The sequence below is a fragment of the Felis catus genome, chromosome E2, assembly GCF_018350175.1.
Source record: "Felis catus isolate Fca126 chromosome E2, F.catus_Fca126_mat1.0, whole genome shotgun sequence".
In the NCBI taxonomy this organism is placed as follows: domain Eukaryota; kingdom Metazoa; phylum Chordata; class Mammalia; order Carnivora; family Felidae; genus Felis; species Felis catus.
In genome coordinates this window covers 57,109,971-57,133,052 of record NC_058382.1, presented here as the reverse complement: position 1 = coordinate 57,133,052, position 23,082 = coordinate 57,109,971, and the positions used below count along the sequence as shown (strand labels likewise).

Here is a 23,082-nt window from a genome sequence, read left to right as displayed (position 1 = left end):
TTGCACAACATCGTGAGTATACGGAGTGCCACCTGGTCGCACGCTTGAGGGTGTTAAGGTGGTGGCTTGTGTGTGTGTGACAAAGCTACCAAAACCCCCCCGTCTCCCCAAGGGGTTCTGGTACCAGGCGAGGTGGGAGCCCCTGGCTTGGAGGCTGGGAGAGGCCGCCCGGCCGTCCAGACCCCAGCGTCAGAACGGGCCCAGGGGTCAGAACCCGATGACAGAGCCCCTGCAGGGGCTGGGCGCCCTCCTCACCGCCTTGCCCTTGGCCGTCGGCCTGCTGTCTGGCTGCTGAACCCCCCCCCCCCCCGCACTTACTCCTCTGGCTGAGAGGCAGGGTGCCGTTCCCTCCCTTCCCCCAGAGCCAGATTCTGGGACCGGCCCCTCATTAGAGGGAGGGGACAGGACAGCAGGACTTGCCAGGGCCATGCCTTGGGCCCTGTGTCACCTGGAGGCCCAGCCTCACTCTGCGGAAGAGCGTGGGGCGGGGGTCCATGGACCTCCAGCCTGAGGGGCGCCGCCATCAGGGCCCGGGGTACCGGGTGGACCCGTTTCCTGCTGCCGCGGTAACAAGTTTCTGCAAAGTTGTGGCTGAAAACGAAGCATTTTCTCCTGCGGTTCTGAAGGCGGGAAAGCCAGAATCAGTCTCACGGGCTAAAGTCAGGCGTGGGCAGCGCTGATTCGCTCCGGAGGCTCCCGGGGAGAGTCCGTTTCCTGGCCTTTTCCAGTAGTGGGTTCACCCCGCCCAGGGTGCTGCCCTCGGCCAGGGACAGACACACAGACGCTGGGGGAAAGGAGGGGCTGCGGGCTCAGGAGCGCAGTGACACAGGGACCCTGCCTGCCCAGAGCCGAGCTCCTCCACGCGCCTCAGCAGCTCTTGGGGAGCTTTCTGGAAGCCCAGATGCCCGTCACAGCCCAGACCAATGTCATCCGAAGCCCTGAGCCATGTGAAGAGTTCCTCCAGTATTCTCGTGTAGCCGGGGTTCAGAACGCTGTTCCAGAAGCCCAGAATCAGGCCGAGGTAAAGACACATCGGTACTGATGGTGGAGTTTGACACGCCCCGTTCCACATACGTCTCTCACTCCTGTGCCGAGAGCACAGAGAATTCTCAGGAATCCCCGGAACAGCCCTGTAGGGTGGGATCTGCTGTGATCCCATGTCACCAGTGGTCCCAGCGAGGCCCAGACCACAGAACCAGCGCACAAAGGGAGCCAGGGACTCTGGCTCCTGGGACCTGCCCTCATCTGTCTTCCAGAACATTCTAACGGGTCTGGGGAAACAAGCGAGGTCACTCTCTCCCTGAAGTTCTGAACCTGTCATGTGGCCCGGACTCTGTGGAGAAAAGGAGCTGGACCCTGGAGAACAACCCTTGATGACAGGCGCTCCCGTGCGTGGGCGCCGGGCCGAGCCGCCACCTGCCTGGCCCACGGAGGCGCCAGCTTGCCACCTCACTGGCTCCCTTGTGCTCCAGAGCCGCCCGCCCACACAGATGGGGCCCCCAGGGCGCCTCTCCACAGCCCAGAAAGGTCACGGCAGCCCTGGGAGGCCGGCAGAGAGCGAGTATCAAAGCGCCTCAGAACTAAGAGGTTTTCGTCCTCGAGTGGAATTTCACAGCCCGGTGGCCAATTTCTAAGTCATGCACGTTAATGGGCAGCTAATGAGGTATCCAGGCAGGGACCTGGAGGTGCCCCAGGCTCGCAGAGCCCAGATTAGGGAGTACAAAGCCAGCCGCTGGTGAGGGAGGGAGCTAAATCATCTCTCCCTGCGCCTCGGGGTGGATGTGGGCGGAGGGTGCGAGCTATGCGGATTTTGAGGCCCAACCCGGCTCGGTCTGCGCCCTCCACCTGCCGCGCCGCGCCCCCCCCCCCCCCATGCCCGGCATCCTCCCCATCGGGCCGGGCCGGGCCGATGACCTCCCTGCGCTCCTGGAAAACCTCCATAGGGAAGAGGTGGGGCTGAAACGCCTGGTCCAGCAAGAATGGCCTCTCCCAGGTCCCCCTAGAACCCAGAGGCCTTCCCAGGGCCCCTGGCTGAGCCTTCACGCAGGGACTCCCTGCTCCTCCGATGCCTCCCTTCCCCTGCCCTTCCCCTTCCTCCAGGGAGCCCTCCTGCAGCTGGGGTCTCGTGGTCACCCCTCCTTTTTTTTTTTTTTTTTTTTTAACGTTTATTTTTGGGACAGAGAGAGAGCATGAATGGGGGAGGGGCAGAGAGAAGGAGACACAGAATCAGAAGCAGGCTCCAGGCTTTGAGCCATCAGCCCAGAGCCTGACGTGGGGCTCGAACTCATGGACCGCGAGATCACGACCTGAGCTGAAGTCGGACGCTTAACCGACTGAGCCACCTAGGCGCCCCTCGTGGTCACCTCTCCTACTCTTTGGACCCTATTTGTCTAGTCCTGGTCTCTTCATACGTCGGCCTTTCCTCCAGAACGGAGCCCTTGTCTTTCGCCTCTGACTCGCTGTGAGTCTGAGTGTGTCGAATGAGAACGCACTCAGGCCCCAGCCCCATGGGGCGCAGTGTGCCGAAGGGTGGCCCCTGTCGTGCTGAGTAGTGTGCCCTAGAGCCTGAGGATGTGACCTTATCTGGAAAATGGGTCTTCTGCTTTGCAGGTGCAGTGAGGAAAGGATCTTGAGATGAGATCATTCTGGAATGTGTGAGTGGGCTCAATTCCCAGGACAGGTGTCCTCCCACGAATAGGAGAGGACCCAGACACGGGGCGGGTGTGGGAAGATGGCACCCGGAGGGACGTGGCCACCAGCCCAGCACCGCCTGGAGCCCTTAGGAGCTGGACGAGGCAGGAGGGATCACGCCCTGGAGCCTTTGGAGGGAGGGCGGCCCTGCTGGGAGCGAATAAATTCCCATTGTTTTGAGACCCCCAGCTGGTGAGTTTGTTATGGCAGCTTCAGGAGGCTCCTTGTGTGGGGGAAGTCACACCTTTTTCTCTCTTCTGGAACCCTACTCTCACTCTCTGATTCAGTGCCTCCCGTCCTGGGCGCTGGCAGCCGGGCAGGGTGCGGGGTGAAGCAGGTTTTGGGATGACGCAGCCAGGGTTGGACCCCGGGCCGGTCACTTGCCAGCGGGCCCGTTCTGAGCCCCCTGCTCCACCTGCCTGAGCTCACTGCCCGCTCTGTGTCGAGCACTATGGTGTCACCCCCTCGGGATTCGCTGTGGGGGACCCAGCGAGACGCCCAGCGCCGGCTACAGGGCCCGGTTCCCAGCATCGCTCACTCGGTGAGCGCCGGTCCAGCTGTGCGCTCCTGGGCCACAATCCCGGCTCCCTTTTCGCATCCACGCCTGCCACTCAGCAGGTCAAACGCTCACTCAACGCCTCTACGCGGAGCCTGCAAAGACCAACAGTCTGCTGGTGACACGGTCAGGGGATGGAGACCGTTGGAAACCACATGGAGAAAAAGCCCTGGGCGCTGATCTGGTGTCCGCCAGATAAGGACTGATCGGGTGAGGCTCTGGCTCCGGAGATGGTTAACTGAAAGCCGCAGTCCTTAAGAGGGGGTCCCTGCACCCGCTGTATCCGCGTCACCGGGGAGCCGGGTAGGAATGCAGATTCTCAGACCCACGGGGTCAGAAACCGCTGGGTTGTCTGTCGCACAGCCCTCAATCTGGGTTGTCACACGCCCCCAAGGGGACTCGAGCCCGGGTGCCAGGAGTGAAGCAGGTTCACGTTAGAATTCCGGATGTGACCTTCGTGGACCTGCGTTTTCCCGAAGGGGACAATTTCCTGTATTCTGCCATCTCAGCGGACAGCACAGCAGGTTGGAGAAGCGGTGTCTACTCGACGTCCGGTCCCAGACCAGCAACGCCCGCCTCCCCGGACCTCGGGAGTGATGTGGAGTCTGGGCTCCACCGAGGGGACGGTGAATTCGAATCTGCCTTCTGACAAGACCCCAGGCGATTCATGTGCTCATTCGTTTCAGGGGCCGAGCACCTGCTGACTGCCTGGGCCTTTGCACGCACTTGAGTCCACAGCGGGCCCCACGGCCCACGGCGAGCTGCAAGGTGGGCACGCGGACCCCTTTGTGGATGGAAACTAGGCTTGGAGAGATCACATGGTCTAGCTGAGCTCTGAGCTCTTAACCAAGCCCCCCTTCCTCAGACTGGGGGGCCTCAGAGAGGGATCCTGGGCCCAGGTCATTGACTGAGATCAGGTGCAGGCCTGCCCCTCCTGCTCTCCCAGCTGCCCTCCATCAGACCCTCAGCAGCCAGGAAAGCCCCGCCTCCTGGGAGGGGCCTTCACCCGGGTGGGGGAGGGGAGGGCGTCTTAAGACCCCCTCCTCAGGCTGGCAGTCACAGACGCTGCAAGCTCTTGGGACCGATGGCTCTGACCTCTTGTCCTTGTTCCCCTTGGTGTTGAGACATGACCCCAACACGTGCTCTCTAGAGCTCCCTTAATTCCCGAATCATCTCCCCACCTCGGGCACAGCTAGAACCTTCCTTCTTCCACCAGTGGGGCCCAAGAAATGCCGCTGAACCAGCTGGAGCAAGCCTGAGCCCTGTCCCTGATGGCTGACAACTATCTGATCTTGAAGTCTGGATTTGGGGGTAAGGGTGAGGGGCTGGGGTGGAGGCTCGGGAGAGGAGGGTAGGAGGTCCCCCGGTGAGGATAAACCGGGGCCTGGGAGCGGGTCACTTAAAAGGGCAGCACGAGGCAGCCCGTGGCAGCCCGTGGCGTGGGGCCGTTGGGACAGATGGGTGACTCTGATTTGGGGAGCGAGACCAGTCACAGCCAGGAGGGCAGTGTGAGGACTGCGCCTCTTCACACCCCCACCGCCACCCCCGCCTCCCTGCTGCTTCTAGCCATGGAGGGACCGACGGCCGGCAGCCCAGGCCTCGCGGAGAAGCCGGTCCCCGCAGCCGCCAGCCCCTCTCTGTCCTCGCTGGGCGCTGTCTTCATCCTCCTGAAATCCGCGCTGGGGGCCGGCCTGCTCAACTTCCCCTGGGCCTTCCACAAGGCGGGTGGGGTGACCCCCGCCTTCCTGGTGGAGCTGGTAAGCACCTGCGGAGCATTTTTCGGGGCGGGGGGCGGGTCTCCTGGGGTGGGATCCAGACGGGAATCCTCAGCATCCCTCCTGGGGAGCTGCCTGTTGTAGAAACGACCCCTTTGGAGACTCCCGTTTGCGTCCGCTCTCTGCTCAGCTGCCGCGGGACGGGGTCCTCCCACCGCAGCCCCGAGTGGCGAGCACCCCTAGGCTGTTGAGGGTGGGGGGTGGGGAGGCGCCTGCCTCAAGTGATCATCTGCAGGCGGTCACCTGGCCAGTTGGCTGCTCTCACCGGCTGGTTACAGCTCGATGCTGAAAGTTGAGCCCTGCGTGCGGTCGGATCGGGTGTAAGATGCTGTGACCCCCACCCCCCCACCCCACACCCGGCCTGGCCCGCCGCCCCGTCACAGCCGTGCAGCCAGTCCTGCCAGCTGCATGTGGAGCCTGAACTCCCTTCTAGAAAGGCCAGGGCTGGACAGCCCCAGCGGAGGAGGGCCGCTAATTAGCACAGCTTCATTTTATTTGCGAAGATTCTGTTTCCGCAGCTGATAGCAACAGCTGAGTTGTGTGGGGAGCTGGTCCACAGACGTGGTCTTAACTGCCTTTTTATGGCGGCCAGCTGATCGTGGCCACGGGGCCTTTTCTGTCCTTCGGGAAACTGCCCGGTCCTAGCTTGCGTAGTGTCCGGCCTATGAAAATAGGTAACCGTGGGACGATAGGGCAGGAGATTCTTTGGGTGACAGGACACGAGAGAGCTCCGGGGCACGGTGGTGGGTTCTCAGTCCTGACGGGTTAGGGTTGTACGGGTGGATCGGTCGGATCTCTTCCAACGATACGTGTGTTCTTTTAACCCACAACCCACAGGATTTTAGGGGAGTAATTGAGACTCTCTGGGTTTCTGAGATCTCATTTATCCAACTGGGGCAGGATAGTAGGAATCCCAGGTGCAGAGACATACAGCCCGAGAGGCCTCGACAATCGCTTGCCCTGTGGCTCTGATCTCCGGGCAGGGGCGGGCCTGGTAGCACGTTGGGTAGAAGTCCCTGGTCTCCAGGTGGCCTGTGTGGGTGACAGGCCTGGTGGAGAGTGATATCAAAGTCCCAAGGGTCTGGGGCGCCTGGCAGGGTCGGTCGGTAAAGCATGTGCGACTCTTGATCTCAGGGTTCTGAGTTCAAGCCCCATGTTGGGCCCCGAGCCTACTTAATTAAAAAAAAAAAAAGCCTGCGGGGCAGCTGGCTCGGGTGGTGGGCTGGGGGTCACCCTGGCCCCACGGTCCTGCTCCGCAGGTCTCCTTGGTCTTTCTCATCAGCGGGCTGGTCATCCTGGGCTATGCTGCCTCTGTCAGCGGCCAGACGACCTACCAGGGTGTGGTTGGAGGGCTGTGTGGCCCGGCCCTGGGGAAGCTGTGTGAGGCCTGCTTCATCGTCAACCTGCTCATGATCTCTGTGGCCTTCCTCAGGGTGATTGGGGACCAGCTGGAGAAACGTAAGTACTGGCACAGGAGTGGGGGGCACCCCCGGGGGGTTTCTGGTTGATGAGCGGGATGTGGGTACTGGGGGGGGCCTTGGGGGGACAGCAGAGGCCAAGGCCACCCCTGAGCTCCTTACATCGTGGCAGCAGGAGTGGTAATGAGCACCCTGGGAGTCATGGAGGGGGAGGGGCCGTGCCGGATGTCTAGTGGGGACAATCCAGTTTACCGATAGGGAAGCCAAGCCAACTGCAGAGAAGTCCCTTTGGAGAGCGAGCCAGTAACACCTTGAATCTGGGGATGGACGTCCAGGCCTGAGCCCAGGCCCCCTTGGCTTCTCGTCCCCCGTGGACCGTTTCCCTGCAAACACTGCTAGCCGCATCGTGCCTGCTTTGATAGGTTTCCTTTTTGTTCGATTCAGCGTATTTGCGAATTCTTGCTGGGATTTCTTCCTGGACTCACGGGTGTTGACGCTTGTGTGGTTCAGTTTCCACTTACTTGTGGAGTTTCCTAGATCGCTTTCTGGTTTCTGCCTTACTTGTGCCACGGTCAGAGAACACGCTCCGTGTGGTTTCAGTCTTTGGCCTCGGAGACTTGCTCTGGGCCCCCATGTGATCAGTCGTGGTGGGCGCTCCGGGGGCCCTTCAGGGACGTGCCTGGTGCAGTTGGGCGGAGTGTTCTAGAACGCTGCATTGGCTCTAGGTGCTCCACGGCTTGGATGAGATCCTCCCGAGCCTCCCTGATTGTTTTTCCAAATGGAGTTACTCCCTCAGGTGGTGAAAGGCGAGCGTGCAAATCAGCTGTGTTTGCCGGTTGGTGTGTTTGACCCTTGAATTCTGTCCTATTTGGCCTCCTGGTGCTCAAAGCTCTGTTGGCAGGCTCCCACCCGTGAATTGTCCCGTGAGGATCATGAAAGGTCGCCTCCCGTCTCTGGTAATACTTTGCCTTCAAGTCCAACCTCTCTGCCACGCGTCTAGTCCTTCTAGCTTCCTTGACTGTTTGCCTGGCTTCTCCCCCTCCTCCCCCCGCCCCGGGTCTTTGACTGTGAACCTAAAGGTAACTTGGGAGTTTCAGGTATGTTTCCTGCGGACATCATGTAGTTGGGTCTCGCTTTTTTCTTTTTTTTTTTTTTTAATCGTCTCGACAGTGTCCGTGTTTAACTGGAGTGTTGGAATTTTTAATTGGAAAGTGGTTAGAGATACGCTTGGATTTTGGTCGTCTGTTTTGCTATTTCTTCTGTCACTTGAACCAAAGGCCCCCAGTGCTGGGGGTCCCGAGGTTCCAGGTGCCCGTGTCTTGGGGGGGTGCTTGTATCCCGAAAAGCATGGAGGTTGGCAAATCTGAACCTCCCGGTGGATAAAAGGGGCACAGAAGCGCCCTGCCTTTCGGTGTGAAGTGGAGGTCATGTCCGGTTCCACCTCTGGGCAGAGGTGGTTGCACCAGAGGGCATCTGGAGTGATCCGAGCAACCTTGAGGACGCAGACCTCCTCCACGGGCTCTGGACAGATGGCCTGGGGTGTGCTTGTGTGTTAGTGGTTAGAGGGTTGGGGATGTATTGTCTCTGCAGGCTTCTTGGCAGGGGGGCCAAATAAAGACTGGGGGTGCCTGTGGCGGTTGGGGTGCTTGGTGTCCTTGTGTGCAGTGGGTACCGATGACAGAAGTGACAGGTGCTGAAAGACGTCAAGGAATGTTCTAGAAAGTTGAGGGCCCGGGAGGGGCTGCTGGAGACCAGATGTCCGAGCTGGGATCCTGGCTGAGGAGATTTAGATGCAGAAGCGGGGCTTGTGTCCCTTCCCAGAGGCCATGTGGGTCTGGCACTCCCTGAGGTCTCTGTGCACCTCTGCGTGCGTGCATTCCCCTGGCGTTGGTGGCCTGGAACGCCTGTTTTGCTCTCGTGCCTGGTGCCTGTGTAGAGTGACCTCGGGGTGGGACCCTGGGACCCCCCCCCCCCCAGCCTTGCAGAGGTTCGGTAGAAACAAGCTACTCGGGTAAGGTCTTGTCTTCTGTGCATGGCTGGCTTGCATTTGGTGAACAAAGAAGGGTCACAGTCCAGCACAGCAAGTGCCCCCAAGTGGGCCGGGAAGCATCTCTCAGCTCCCAGCCCTCTGCAGCAGGGCTGTGGGGACCTGGGAGGAGGGACACCCCCCCCATCCTCCCCCTCCCCCCCCTCCCCCCTCCCCCCTCCCCCCCCCTCCCCCCTCTCCCCCCCTCCCCCCCCCCTCCCCCCCCCATCCTTTCCCCCTTTCGAGCCCCAGGCCATCTTGCTCCTCCCCCAATGCTCTCCCCTCCCCCACGGGCCTTGCCTCTTCTGTCAACTTCAAATTCTCCATTTCATTGTGGTGGGGAGGAGGGGGACACCGGTCTGGGTTCTCCCGTTCCCCCTACTGAGAGGTTGGTGGGAGGCTGGGAGGAGTGTGTGTCCCTTGCCCCCATCAGCATGGGCTCTGAGACACGTTGGCCCAGCAGACTATGACAGATGTGACATGGTGCCCGTTCCAGGCCCAGCCTTTAAGCAGACAGGCAGTTTCCCCCGGGATCTTAGGGAGCCCCCAGTTGCCCCGGCCTAGCCTCCTGGAGGGTCCTTGTGGGAGAGACCCCAGGACTGCAGGGAGGGTTCAGGCGTCCCCACCAGACACCCAGTGTCGAGCCATCGCGGACCCTCCAGACCAGCCTACCCGTGGGCCATCCACGCACCCCCACGTGACCCCAGTTGGTCCCACGCAGAGCAGAACTGGCCGGCTCAGCCCTGCCCTAGTTCTCCTCCAGTCCCTGGCGTGTGACAAAGCCGTCGCTCTGGGCCACTGTTGGGGGGGGGGGACGTTTACCGGCTCTCAGTATCAGCTCCCCCCCCCCCCCACATGGGCTCATGAGCAAACAGAAAAGCCTCTTTTTTGAGCGGATTAGGGCCCAGGTGCCTCAAGGGCAGGCCACTTGGCCTCTTCCTTGTTGCGGCCCCTCTAGCAGAAGGTCACCGAATGGCTGTTGAATGAATCTGCAGCAAGGTTGCTGACCCTGTGGTGGCACGTGACAGGTGGGGCTCCTTGCCCCGGCCGATCCCGGCCCGCCCGGGAGCAGGGACCCCTGTGGCTGGGGCTCTGAGCCTGGGGGGTGCTGGGGCCGCAGCTCTGAGCGGTCCCCACCCTCTTGCCCTCCCTGCCCTCAGTGTGTGGCTTCCTGCTGCCCAGCACCCCCCCGGCCCCGCAGCCGTGGTGCGTGGACCAGCGCCTCACCCTGCCCCCGCTCTCTGCGCTGGTCATCCTGCCCCTGTCTGTCCCGCGCGAGATCGGGTTCCAGAAGTACACCAGGTATGGGGGGGGGGGGGCTGCGGACGCTTCCCTGCCAGGGTCCCCACCTGTGCCGGCGTCTGCAGGTGGGGGGTGGGGGCGGGGGGTTCGTCCTGCCAGGGATGAGGGGGGCGGCCAGCTCTGGTCCTCCCCTTTTGGAGAAGAGAAAAAAGAGGGAAAGTTACCCAAGTAACACGTACGTGCGATAGAAAACAGAGATAAACAAGAACGTGTATTGACGTGCCTGCTATTCTGTGATTTCATTATTACAGATGGTTTATGCGCACAGGCACGGGGAGACCCCAGATATACACTTGGGTTCCACCTTGCGGTCAGAGGTGTTTTGGGTTTATTTTTTTTTTTTAACGTTTACTGGTTTTTTGAGAGAGAGAGCACAAGCAGGGGAGGGGCAGAGAGAGAGGGAGACACAGAATCCGAAGCAGGCTCCGGGCTCTGAGCTGTCGGCACAGAGCTGGACGCGGGGCTCGAACTCACGAACTGCACGAGATCGTGACCTGAGCTGGAGTCAGAAGCTTAGCCCACTTAAAACTGCCCCTTTATATATACTTTCGGAAAATAAAAAAAAAAAAGCCTGACGAAAGGACTCACCTGAGTTTGCAACCTGCCTTCCCCTGTTGTGTCGTGAAGGCCAACAGACTTTTCACCTTAGAACTAGAACGGAGAGAGAGCACGTGGGGGACCCAGGTCCCCTCTGGGCTCCAGCCCTTGCCTGGCACTCCTGTCGTGTCAGCAAGGTCAGGGGTGCACCCCGCTTTGGTGTGGCCGAGCCGAGGGCGTCCCAGTGTGGGTGCCACATCGGAATGCTGTCTTGTTGGAGAGATGGGGGCTCCCGAAGCTCTCGGACCTGACGGGTGTCGGCCTGGTCGGGAGCTCGACGCCTCTGACCCCTGGGCCCCAGACAGGCTTCCCGCTGTCCCCACGGCACAGACACGGAAATCGAGGCTCAGAGCAGTGGGGACCTTGCCCGACACCTAGCCGGCGTGGGCCACCCTGGCCCTCAGATGGTGCTCTGTGTCACCCCGGGCTGCGTGTGGCGGGGCCGGTGTTCCCGTGATGGGGTGGCTGCACCGTGGAGGTCCCTAACGCCCCGTTCCGTGTGCATTAGCGTCCTAGGCACCCTGGCCGCCTGCTACCTGGCCCTGGTCATCGTGGTGCAGTACTATACCGGGCCCCAAGGCCTTGCTCGTGAGCCCCGCCCCACACAGAGGTGAGTGTGAGGGGGCGGCGGTTCATGGCGTCCTGTGTGAGGCCGAGAGTGGGGGTGGGGAGGGGCTGTCCTGCAGAGATGCTGCGCAGTGCCGAGGGCTTGGGGTTTGCTGGGAAGCCACTGCCGGGCTGAAATCAGATCTGCTCGTGGCAGGGCCATCTCCACGGGCACGTGACCAGCAGTCACCCAGAAGGGCCCTGCACGTGGCTGAATGGCCTGCTATTGCAATCCTGAATTTTTTTTTTTTTAACGTTTATCTTCGAGAGAGAGAGAGAGAGACACACACACACACAGAGCTCAAGCAGGGAAGGGGCAGAGAGAGAGAGGGAGACACAGCATCCGAAGCAGGCTCCAGGCTCCTAGCCGTCGGCCCAGGGCCCGCCGTGGGTCTCGAACCCGTGAACCGTGGGATCCTGACTTGAGCCGAAGTCGGGTGCTTAACCGACTGAGCCCCGCCAGGCACCCCGCCATCCTGAAATTCTCCCCTGAACAAGGTGCCAGCGTGTTCATTTTGCGCCAGGCTCCACGAATTTCGTGGCCTCTTCTGGCCGACGGATTGGAAGCAGGACCGCAGAGAAGAGGCTGGGGCGACTCTGAGCTTTGGGCTTGAGCGCTGGGAAGGTGGCAGTGCTGTTTCCTGGGGTGGATGAGACGGGAGCAGGGGCGGGGGGAGGAAGTCACGTGGGGACATGTTACGTTGGAGGCGGTTCTGAGACCTCCGATGAAGACGTCAGGTGGCCAGTCAGACCTGCGTGTCTGGAGGTCGGAGAGGGGTCCGGACTTGGAGGGAGAAAGGCCGTGGGTGTCGGCCCCGAGGGGGCATTTGAGGCCGCCAGCCCGGGTGAGAACGGTACGCTGAGCCAGTGGTGCTCAGTCCGGCACCAGGAGGTCAGGGACGGGAGGAGGAGGTGTTGGGAGAAGAGAAGGAAGGAGAAGGTGCAGAATGGGTTAGCTTCTGGCGGGCGGGGGAGGGGGGAGAGCTCTCACTAGCGCCTCCAGGGAAGAGTCCTTCCTGCCCCTTCCAGCCTCTGGTGGCCCCGGCGATCTTTGGCGTCCCTTGGCACATGGTTATATTCCTCTGTCTCTGTTTCTATCATATAGGAGCTTGCCTTGTCTGTGTCTGTCTGTTCTTCTGGTCACACCACCACCCCACTCCAGTGTGACCTCAGCTCGTTTTCCCTCATGACCTCTACCAAGACCTGTGTCCAAACAAGGCTTTGTTCTGAGGTTCCCAATGGGTATAAACCCGGGGGGATGTTAGTCAACCCAGCGTAGAGGAGGATAGAAAGTGGGCCTCAGCAGTCAGTGAGCAAAGTTTCAAGAAGGTTGGGGTGACGGCCGCCAAAATGCTGTTGCTGGGTCACGCGGGACCGAGTCCCAGCTTTGAATTTAGCCACGGAGGCTGCTGGCCATGGGACGAGAGCTTCATGAGGGCGGGAGAAGGGGCTGAGGGTCCCAGTGGATTGGGCCCAGGGAAGAGAGTTCTTCTGAGAAGGGGAAGAGAGGAGTGGGCCGGAGCTGATGGGGGAGCCAACCCCAGCGGGTGCTGCTTATCTCTCACTCCACTATGTCCCCCCAGGTGCCAGAGGCTGGTACCCAGAGCTTGTCAGAGGGAGCTGGGGGTCCTCATCTGGGGGCCCCTGAGGGGGGCCGGACCTCAAGGCTCTGCCCTGTGTATGGCTCCGTCCTCTCAGGCAGTTTGGGTGGCGGTCAAGCCATCCTTGCCCTATTGGATTTGATGGATGCTGCCAGTGCCCCCGCCCCCGCCCCCGACCCCAATGGGAACGGAAAGTTGGGAATTCCTTCTAGCCCTGTCCTCCGTGGAGAAGGTCAGCTTAGCAAATGTGAGCACAGGTGTCTTTAGAAGATGCAGTGTGCCACATGCATCGTTTTCCTGGTAATTAACAAGCCTGTGTCACAGCCCGGCTCAGTTACGTTTTCCTGGTATTGTTTAAAACTCCTCCTCAAGTGGCGGTGGTTGGGAGTCGAACTTTTTGTGACAGACCCCTGTTCTTGTCCGTTTGCAGCCCCTCCTCCTGGACCTCCGTGTTCAGCGTCTTCCCTACGATCTGCTTCGGTTTCCAGGTAATGGCAGCGTGCGGGTGGAGGTGCGTGGCTTGGGGGGCTGTGGTGACTCTGCTCCCTCGGGAGAGGGTGGCCCTGTGTCAGCAAAGAAGGTGGAAGACTCGCTACGGGGCGAGGTGGGCGGTCTCCTGGAGGCTGTGCGTGTCGGTTGGCATCTGGGCTCGGTGAGGGGTGAACTGCTGTTGAACCTGGGCACCCGGCCTCTGCCGACCCCAGCAGCACGTCTGTTGGGTCCGGGGCAGCGTGTGGGGCTCCGGAGCTTGTTCCCTCCTCTGCGAAATTCTCCCGGGGCCGTCTCCCTGACTGGGGACCTGTTGCCACCCGCTTAGACAGCACGCCTTTATGCAGGTGGCTGCTGTCCCTGGCGCCTGGGGGAGGAAAGATCCTGACTCGGGAGGCGTTCGGGGCGGAAAAGGGGAGCATGTGACGGAGTGGCACAGAGTGGGGGTGGGCCGAACTGTGGGAGGCGACGGGGGAAGGGAGCGGGTTCGGCTAGTGAGCCTGGGAAGGGAGGGGGCCGCAGGCAGGGGTGAGGCGGCGGGAGAGCTGCAGGGGTGAGGTAGGTGCCCCCCCCCCGTGGTGTTACAGGGGTGCAGTGGAGGCAGAACGGCCACCCCCAGACGGGTCCCAAAGTAAAACCGAGTCCGCAGGGGCAAGTGGTGTTCGGCCCGACAGCTGTGCCTTCTCGCCTGACTTGTTCCTCCCCTTCTCTGTCCTCCAGCTCCTGTTTGTGCTTTTTCCATCTTGGGTTTTCTTTGAGGATCGTTTAAAAAAAAAAAAAAAAAAAAAACCAACCCTGGAACGTTTCCATTTATCCTCTTGATAAATCAGTCGAAATATCGCTTCTGGGGCGCAGCAAGCCGCTCGCAGGAACGTCTCCCATTTCTTCTCGCACGCCCCGTATTTTCAAAGAGCTGAAGCGACGATTTTGTTGTCAGCGGTTTGGACGCGGCCTTCATCTCTCTCTCTCCCGCGCCCGGGCACCATATGGTGCGGCAGGCTTGCGCCGCGGGGGCCGCTTTCCAGATGCTTCCGAGGGCTGCCCCCCTCACCTTTGCCTCGGCTCCGTCAGCCGGTTCTCCTAGCAACCGGGGCCTGGGCTGTGGTTTCCAGGGACACGGGAGGCAGCGATGAAGAGCTGGGAGAAGACAGACGCGAATCGCAGGGTGGGGGTGGGGCTCAGGCCAGGGGAGACCAGGCTCCGCGGGTGGGGGGGTGGGGGCGGAGGGCAGCTGAGGGTGAAGAGGGAGAGAGGAGGAGGAGGAGGGGCGGCCTGCTGGAGGGGTGGCGCGGGAAGGGCAAGTCTCCTGTTGGCCTCAGGAGCTCTGACCTGGCCCGACCGCTCCCCGCCCCCTCGAGCGAGCAGCGGGGCGCCCCGTCCAGCCTGCAGCGCAGCGCGAGGGCCGTGGAGGGGCAGACGTGGGGTGCGGGCTCGGCTCCCAGCCAGCTCGCCACCCCGGGACTTCTCTGCGGCTGCTGTTCTTAAACAGCCGTGTTGAGGTCTAAGTCCGTGGCAAACAGTTCACTCGTTGGCCGCTGGCGACGCCCCGAAAGGAGCCCTGTACCTGTGGCCGGCCCCCACGCCCTGGCACCCACGTGTCTCTCTGCGGATCTGCTTCGGGCATTTCATTCTAAGGGGCTCCCTTGGGCCCGGCTTCTGTCCCCCAGCGTGCTGCTCTCCACGTTCGCCCCTGCCGTGCCCTGTGCCGCTCGCTGCCCCCCTTCCTGTGGCTGCGGGGTGGTCGTCGGCCGCATCGAGTGCAGCCTGCAGACCGCTCCTCAGCCGGTCGACGTGTGGGCTGTTTGCGCTCCCCGGCCAGTGTGCTCCTCCGCCTGCCGTTTCTCCTGCCCTGGGAGCAGAGAGCCGGTGCCATCCCCGCCCCGGTCCCGTCCCCTGTCCCAGCCGGGCAGCCCTGTCCTTGGGAGCCGTGTAAAAGCTGGTGTAAAGGCAGGAGAAACGGCCCAGGGGTCTTGGGACAACCTGGGGGGAGGGCTGGACGGTATCCTGCCACAGCCGAGCGTCTTGTCCCCACCCCTGCGCTTGGCCGTGCCCTGGAGACCCCCACCGCGTGGCGTCCTGGGCGACCCCACAGAGTCTGTGGGCCTTGGGGGTTGGTGTGTACTCGGGAGCGGGGATGGGGAGACAGGGAGACCCCCTGTCATGAGGTCTGGGCCGTTCTGGGAGTCATGCGGATGTACCTGAGAAATGCCATAGGGGTAGGTACAGGAGGCGGGAACCTGGGTCCCCTGGCTTCCCCTGGTTGAGGCTCCCCTTGAGGATAAAGCCCCCGGGGCCTGGCTGAGCCAACCTGCAGCCAGCAGGCTCCTGCAAGGTCAAGGCGGCCTGGGGCACGAGTGTCGGGGGGAAGGGTGTGTGTGCTCAGTCTCCCCCGGACGCGGCCCCTGCAGGGGAGTTGAGTGAATGTGTGTGCCCCCTACCCCTCCCGAGGGCGTGCCCCTCCCCATCATGCTCCACGAGGGGGGGAGCTCTGTTTGCTTGACTACCTGGCATCTCACACTGGCACCAAGTGGGACTATTAAGCATTTGAGTGCTGGGGAGCCGGGGGTGGGGGAGGCTTCCTGCTTGCTGGGTGGGTTAATGGGTGTGCAATTGAGTCTCCCTGGAACGTTCTTTAGCTGTGGGCCGGGCTCTGTGTGTGGCCTGAGTTCAGAGGCATAAGCGAAGCCAATGTGGTCCTCGCTCTCATGTAGTTAACAGATCCTGAACAAGCAAACCCAGAAGTGCTCAGGAGGGGAGGGGAGGGACACAGGGAAGAGCTCAGTTCTGCTGGGGAGAGCTTTCTGAAAGGAAGGGTAGGTGCTGGCCGTACCAAGAGAGAATCCCAGGTCGTAGACCCAGCACAAGCAAATGTCCTGGGGCAGCAAGGAGGAACAGAGGCGAACTGAGCTCAGTGGGTGAGGAAGGCGTGGCTAGCAGCCTGGAGAGTGGGCAGGAGGCGGTGATCCGCATGTTTGGTTTTGATCGGAAGGGAGTAAAGAGGCTGATGTGTGGAAGGAACCATAGAACAGTCTGGAAGCCATAGGGGGCATCAAGATAAAGTCTTGCCTCTCAACTCCAGCTGTGTGTCTCCTGGGCTGCTGGTGAAATGCCGCTGCCCAGGTCCTGCCCCAAGTAAATAAAGTCCTTGACGTTGGCCATAGGTGTTTTATATTTCAAACTCTTCATGACATTATTAAGTATATGTGAAACACATAAATCATGGCTGTGTCTATCCCCGTGCAACCCTCAGCCCAGTCAAGATCTAGAATGTTCCTGGTACCCCCACAAGCTCCCTTGTGACCTGTCCTGCTCCACAGCAGCCCCCTTCTGTCACCGGAAGCGGTGGTTCTCGACTAGGAGCAGTTCTAGGGGGCCATTGGGCAGCGTCCAGAGATGTTTTTGGTTGTCACAATGAGGGCGGAGGTGTTCCTGGCGTCCAGTGGGTCCCCACCAGGGATTCTGCCCAGCATCCTGTAGCACACAGGACAGCCCCCCCCCCCCCCCACCGATGTCAAGGGCGCTGCAGTCCAGAACCCTTGCCCCAGGGTGGTTAACTTGTAACCGGAACTTCACGTCCCCGGAAACACGTTTTCTCGTCTTGCTCAGCGTTCTGGCCGCGAGGCCGTCCTGTGCGAGGTTGTGTTCGTCCTTCAGGGCTGTGTCATATTTCCCGGGTGACCGTCTGCCGATTTCCCTGCTAGACTTCCTACTGTCGGCGGACCCGTGGGTGGCTTCCTGTGCTTTGGGGCCCTGAGACGTTCGAGGTGGCTCCCGGTGCCTCGGGCGCCCCCTGAGCCCCGCCCCTGCCTCGCAGTGTCACGAAGCCGGGGTGTCCATTTACTGCAGCATGACCCATCGGAGCCTCTCCCATTGGGCCCTGGTCTCCGTGCTGTCCCTGCTGGCCTGCTGCCTCGTCTACTCGCTGACAGGTAAGGCAGCACCAGTACACCGCGGAGCTGGGCAGGGGGCGCGGGAGACCCCGAATCACGTGTGCCCGAGGAGTGCTCACCGCATGCCGGGCCACGCCGTGCCGGGTCCGGGGGGTGTCACAGCCCTCGCCCGTTTACTCCTGGCCCCCCTGGGAAGTCCCCATTTCACGGAAGGAGTGGCTGAGGCTCAGACGGCTTCCGTGGCTTGTCCGGCAGGGACCCCCGGCTAGACGTGCAGAGCTGAGACCCTGCTCGCACGCTCCACGCCCTGCCACACAGATGTCCGATGGGACGGTAGTGACCGGCGCGTGGCATGATCTCTGGGTAGCGATTTACAAAACGCCCTTGTGGCTTTGACGGACGTGGGTGCCCACAGACCTGGGTTCCGGGCAGAAGAGTCTCCGAGGGGCGTGGAAGTGGGGCTCAGAGACGGCTGGGACCCGCTCAGGGGTCACGCAGCGTACCCGTGGCACAGCCCAGGTCTCAGGCCCGGGCCGACTTCTGGCTGCCTGCTTTCCTCCCGCCCACGGCTTTGGAGCCCCTGACCCGGGGAGCCCTTGGGCCGCTGCAGTGTGCCAGCCACTGGGCCCACCATGGTCACCCAGGAAGCTTGCTGACCCACGACGCCGTTAGCTTTGGGAGGACAGCACGGGGACGCGGCTGCCGTGTTACGCAGTGCCCGCTGTCCGCGGCGTTCCCCGTGCTGTGCCCTCCGTCCACGTCTCCTGCCGGCACGGCGCCCTTCTAATCCACCCCCCTCTCCCGGCCTTCCGCCCTCTCGGCCTCCCAGGGGTTTACGGCTTCCTGACCTTCGGGGCAGAAGTTTCTGCGGACATCTTGATGTCTTACCCGGGCGACGACGTGGTCATCATCGTGGCCCGGGCCCTCTTCGGAGTGTCCATCGTGACCGTCTACCCCATTGCGCTCTTCCTGGGGAGGTGAGGTCCGGCCCGCGGGGCCCTTGTATGTCGGTGTCTGCTCCAGACTGAGCTGCGGGAGGGTCGGCGCGGTCCTTGGGGAGCGGCGCCCGGTGACGGGCCGGAGCCCCGCTGGGTGTGCAGGGTGCCCGGTGGGGGCCGGCGCGGGGCTGGAGCCGCCCGTGGTGTGTGGCCTTCAGGTCGGTGATGCAGGATTTCTGGAGGAGGAGCTGGTGCCTGGCGTGTGGGCCCGGGGCCCTGGCGGAGCCCTCGGGGCCGTGGGTCCGGGTGCCACTGACCGTCCTGTGGGTCGCCGTGACGCTGGCCATGGCCCTGCTCCTGCCCGACCTCAGTGAGATCATCAGCATCATCGGCGGGATCAGCTCCTTCTTTATCTTCATTTTCCCGGGTGAGGCCCTTGTTCGGCTCGGCTCTGCCCGGTCTCCCCGTGGGGGACTCGAGACTCTGGAGGGTGGGAGCCCCGCAGAGGCTTTACTGACCAGACACGGGCCGTGGACTGTACGTGCCTTGAGTTAAACGTCTCCGTGACCCTCGATGGGCGTACCCGCTGGGAGTGCTGCCGTCACCCCATCCTGCAGGTGGTCAGATAGAGGCCCAGCGGCCTCCCGGGGCGGGGCGCAGGGAGTGCCGGGTCAGCCTTGACCTTGTCCAGTCTCCGGTGCCACCGTGCACTGTGGGATTTCTTTTTTTTTTTTTTTTTTAACCTTTCTGGTCACGTGAAATTTACGCGGTTCAAAGGTGCCCTGTGAGTGTCGTCTTCTTGTCTTGGTCCCCGGACCTGGGAGGCAAACACGGTCTCTGAGACGGATGGTTTCGTACAAAACCTTCCCCCTGTGGGTGGCTGGAGCTCCAGTCAAGGAGGCCTGAGGCTTTTTGCAGCCTGGGGAGCCCGGGGGCCTCCCAGAGGAGGCGGCGCTCAGGGCTTGTCGTCGGAGAGGCTCAGGGGGGCCGAGGTGTTAGGGGGATGGTGAGCCGGGTCCGTGGGGACAGGCTCTCGAGCTCCGGGCCGCTCTGGGTTCGACAGTGGAGAGCTGGAGTGGCCCCGTGTGTCCTTTGCAGGTCTGTGCCTCATCTGTGCCGTTAACGTCCAGCCTGTAGCTGCACGCGTCAGGTAAGTGTCCCCAGACTAGGGTGGCGGCGTGGGCGTTTGAGGGGCTCAGAGGGAGCAGAATGGGAACGTGGCAGGGCCCACGGAGGTCACGTCCTGCCGGTGAGACAAACGACAGGCCACGGGGCTTGGCTTGTCCACGGTGACACGGTGTCCGAGCCAGGAATCGAACCCCTGCCAGCCACACTGGGGCCCGCCCACACACTACCGGTGCTCAGCCCTCCCTTGCCCTCAGAGGGTGATCGTCTCTGCCGCAAGCTGCGGCACAGGCGGGTCCTGTTGTGCGGAACCCTGCGTTGCGGAGGCCGTGTGGCCGGAAGGGTAACACGTTGTGTCTGCAGGTTAGCGGGTCTTGGCTGGACCCTTGCTCAGTGCCCGGCCCTCAGTCCTCTCCTTACGATACCAGGATACCCCTCCTACAGACGAGGGGGCAGACGCTTGTCCGCGGGCACGTGACAAGTCAGGGCGGCGCTGGGACTCAACCCGGGCTGACTGGGTCCGGGCCTCCCGCCTGCCTCCTCCCTGCTCCACGATGTGGGTTAGACAGAGGCTTTGGGGCTCCCGCTCTTTCCCAGAAGAGGGCCCTCATCTCCAGGGAGGCCTGGGCTATGACTGGGGCCCTGTCCTTTGCCCTCGAGGGGCCCAGCTGACCCCCCCCACCCCCCCCACCGAGAAGGAGAGTGCACGCACGGGTTTGCCACACCTCAGCAGGGGCCTGTGTGGCTCTTCCTTCCCTTCCGCAGATGTGAGAACTGAGGCCGAGGCAGGTAAAGGGACACCGTCCTACATTTGCCGGGGCGTTTAGCGCAGCAGAAGTGCGTTTTCTCCCAGCCGAGGCCGCACGTCCACGGTCAAGGTGTCGGCAGGGCCAGGCTCCCTTTGAAGCCTCTGAGAGCCGCTTCTGTTCTTGCCATTTCCTGCTTCTGGTGGCTCCAGGTGTCCCTGGCTGGTGGCTGCCTCACCCCCATCTCTGCCCCTCTGGGGCTCTCTGCCTCAAGTCCCCATGTGCCTCCTTTCTGTAAGGACACCTGTCACTGCCCTGAGGGCCCACCCCAAACACAGCATGATCTCCTCTCCGGATTTTTAACTTCATTACATCTGCAAAGACCCTGTTCCTAAACAAGGTCGCGTTCACGGGTTTGGGGTGGACACGAATCCTGGGGACTGTCATTCAGCCCAGGATAGATGCTCCTGTGTTCCAGCAGCTGGGGGCTTGGTTTTCCCCCCGGAGGCCAGCGTCTCTGTCTCTCCTTCCCTCCCGCCTCATCGAGCCCCGGCCTGGTTTTCCCACAGGCGTGGGCAAGGCTTCCTTCCCTTCTGGGGGAAGAGCTTTTCTGGATGTCTCTGAACCTGACTCGGGCTTGGGGCGGCCATGATGGTCTGGGGCGTTCTACCTGCGGCTGTTTCCCGGCAGTGGTCTTTGAAGGCCCTGATGCTTCTGTTTTGTGCCTTGATCCAAGCTCACAACAGTTTTTACTGGTGGGCTTTGAAGGTATTTTTAACTCTAGAGCTGCCGTAGGGCCTCTGATCCCTCAGAACCGCTCTAGGAGCCTGCAGGCCCGAGAACATTCCCCACGCTCTCCCCACCTCCGTATTGGGGGTGTTCACAATTCTGTCTCACTGGAGACCATCTTTCCGTAACATCGGGTCCTGTGGCCTTTGTTAATGGGGCCAGAAATGTGTCCGGCCGCCCTGCCGTCTGTAGGAATTTCATTTCTTGTCTGCACAGTCTCTGTTGGTGCGTCGGGAAGCTCGCAGATGTGGCCTCAGTGGCTGTCAGGGCGACCGCCTCTGTCCCCGTGGCCAGCCGCTGTCCCCATCGTGGGTGACTTCGGGCTTTCCGCTCCTTCATCGTTTTTAGGGGGGCTTCATGCCCCTCCTCCCGTTGCCCCCAAAGGGAAGGGACTGGAAAAGGGTCTCCCTCCCCCAGGGAAGGAACGGGATTAACCGAAGCAGTGATTTTAATCGCAGGGGGCCCTTCTCTCCCCTTGTCTTGGAAACCCATCCCGACAGGTGGGGGGGAATACTATGGGTTTTTCTTCCAACTTGGTGGCTCTCCTGGCTTCGTGTGATCAGCCTTCGGCGTGCACTTGGCTTGTCTGTGCAGAGCTCCGGAGGAGAGCGTGCTCGATGTGTATTTCTTGGCCTGGCAGGTGCTGTTTGGAGGCGTGGGGAGTGGTCTCCGTGCTCGTGGGCACCTTCATCTTCGGGCAGAGCACGGTGGCAGCCGCCTTGGAACTCCTCTGAGCGGGAGGGGGTCGGCCCGGCCCCATGGCTGCCCTGGTGCAGCTGCCTGCGTCCGGCTGTGCGACCCATGTCCTTGCCTCATAAAGATGCTGAAGAAATGGATACCTTCTGCCTCCTGAGGCTGCTCATTTGGGCTCCTGCTGGTTCAGAGGGTTTCGGGCGCAGTGCCGAGGAGGGCAGATTCGAGTCCTCGGGCCGCCTTGACAAAGACCACAACCTGGGGGCTTCGAAGGGCAGAAGGGTCCCCTCACCGTCTGGGGGTGGGAGCCCGAGATGCAGGTGTGGGCAGGGCCACGCTGCCTATCGGGGAGGATCCCCCTGCCCCTTCCAGCCTGCGGTGTGGCTGGCCATCCGTGGCGGTTCTTGGCCTTCCCTTCCCGCGTGGTCATCTGCCCTGTGTGTCCTTCCAAGTCTCTTTTTTTTTTTTTTTTGAGTTAGAGACCGTGAGATCCAGTGGGGGAGGGGCAGAGGGGAGGCGGCTAGAGGATCCCTTCGCTAACAGAGGAGAGCTGGACGCGGGGCTCGAACTCGCGAACCGCGAGATCGTGACCTGAGCCGAAGTCGGACGCTTAACCGACAGAGCCACCCAGGAGCCCCGAAATTTCCCTCCTCGTATGAGACCCCAGTCATTGGATTAGAGCCACCTTCGTCCAGGATGACCTCATCTGAATTTACTTCCTTAGGGTCTGCAAAGATCCTGTTTCCAAACAAGGTCACAGTCACAGGTTCTAGGAGTGGGGACTTCAACCTAATATTTCTAAGGGGCATAGTTCATAACAGAAGTAGGGGCTGAGGCCCAGGGAGCCCTGCTTTGGCCCGCACTCTGATGGGAGGGTCCCAGGGATTGTCCCTTTCTCTCTGGCTGGACCCAAAGAGCCTGGAAACCCAGTGAGCTGTGTGCAGTTCCCTCCCCCCCACCCCAATTCCGGGTGTCACGCCTGCGGCTGAGGGCGAGGGGCCCAGAGGTCTGCCCCAGGGTCAGGGTCGGGGGAACGGGGGTGGGGGGAGAGGCCGCTTGCGGCCCAGCTGCTCCTGGGTCGCTGTGCTTGCCAGCACTGACTCTCTACGGGACCTGGGGTGTCCTGGAGGTCTCTGCGTTCGGGCCACTCTCCCTCTGCCTTGGGACGTCTCCCGGAAGCCGGCGGTTGGCTGTGGCCAGATCCAGGAGGGGCCGACGTTTGAGGACCTCTCCCTCAGGGTAGGCAGTGGGCCGGGCTCTGCTGTGTCGTGTGATGTGTCCCTGGCCAGTGGTGCCAGGACCCTTTTTGTGTTTTTTTTTCCAGCCTGTCCACCTGCATGATTTGCTTTCAGCTCTAACTCACCTACTGTCAAGTTCACCCTTGGAAAGTGTACGATTCAGTGGGTGTTAGCCGAGGCACAACGTTGTCCAGCCGTCACCAGCTGGACGTTTTTGTCACCCCAGGGAAACCTGCACTCATTAGCAGTCACTCCCCAGCCCCGGGAACCGCGAATCTGCTGTCTCTGCAGATCTCTTCCTTCTGGACGTTCTGTACCAACGGACTCGTTCGATACGCGGCCTCCGTGTCCAGCTTCTTTGAGGTCACGTAATGTTTTCAAATTCATCCATTTTACAGGGGGAGGCAGCTGAGACTTGGAAAAGTCCAGGCTGCTTGTCCTGTGAGCTACAGAGCTGGGGTCGGGACCAACTGGGGGGGGGGGGGGTCACGTTCCACTGTCCACTTTCTTTCTAGCGCACACTCCCGAGTGGCCAAGGGGGTGTGACCCCATCCACCCAGCCCCAGGACGAGGATGCACCTGCTGCCTCCTCCGCCCTGGTT

General features: G+C 61.7%; 2 protein-coding genes across 2 annotated transcripts in view; both read left to right on the top strand.

The window, feature by feature from the left end:
* MBTPS1 (membrane bound transcription factor peptidase, site 1) overlaps positions 1-3,952 on the top strand; it is a 61,331-nt gene extending 57,379 nt beyond the window's left edge. The window contains exon 23 of the transcript XR_006590645.1: positions 3,934-3,952. The gene's annotated coding sequence lies outside the window, so the exon portion shown is untranslated. The remainder of the gene's footprint in view (positions 1-3,933) is intronic.
* A 307-nt stretch (positions 3,953-4,259) lies between these two features.
* Positions 4,260-21,385, top strand: SLC38A8 (solute carrier family 38 member 8). Its single transcript, XM_023245242.2, has 11 exons — positions 4,260-4,558; positions 4,814-5,004; positions 6,282-6,480; positions 9,627-9,768; positions 10,874-10,975; positions 13,003-13,060; positions 16,876-16,990; positions 17,781-17,928; positions 18,108-18,316; positions 18,988-19,039; positions 21,190-21,385. Exons 1-11 carry the CDS (start codon positions 4,519-4,521, stop codon positions 21,281-21,283), a joined length of 1,350 nt encoding a protein of 449 aa, XP_023101010.2. The 5' UTR covers positions 4,260-4,518; the 3' UTR covers positions 21,284-21,385.
* The last annotated feature ends 1,697 nt before the right edge of the window (positions 21,386-23,082 follow it).

What these genes read in the sequence shown, in the direction of transcription:
- SLC38A8 (XM_023245242.2), top strand. Translation starts at nt 4,519, where the DNA reads ATGGCTGACAACTATCTGATCTTGAAGTCTGGATTTGGGG. An exon ending in TGGGGACCAGCTGGAGAAAC is followed by an intron (nt 6,481 to 9,626) that starts GTAAGTACTGGC and finishes CCCTGCCCTCAG; the next exon opens with TGTGTGGCTTCCTGCTGCCC. An exon ending in ATTGCGCTCTTCCTGGGGAG is followed by an intron (nt 17,929 to 18,107) that starts GTGAGGTCCGGC and finishes TGTGGCCTTCAG; the next exon opens with GTCGGTGATGCAGGATTTCT.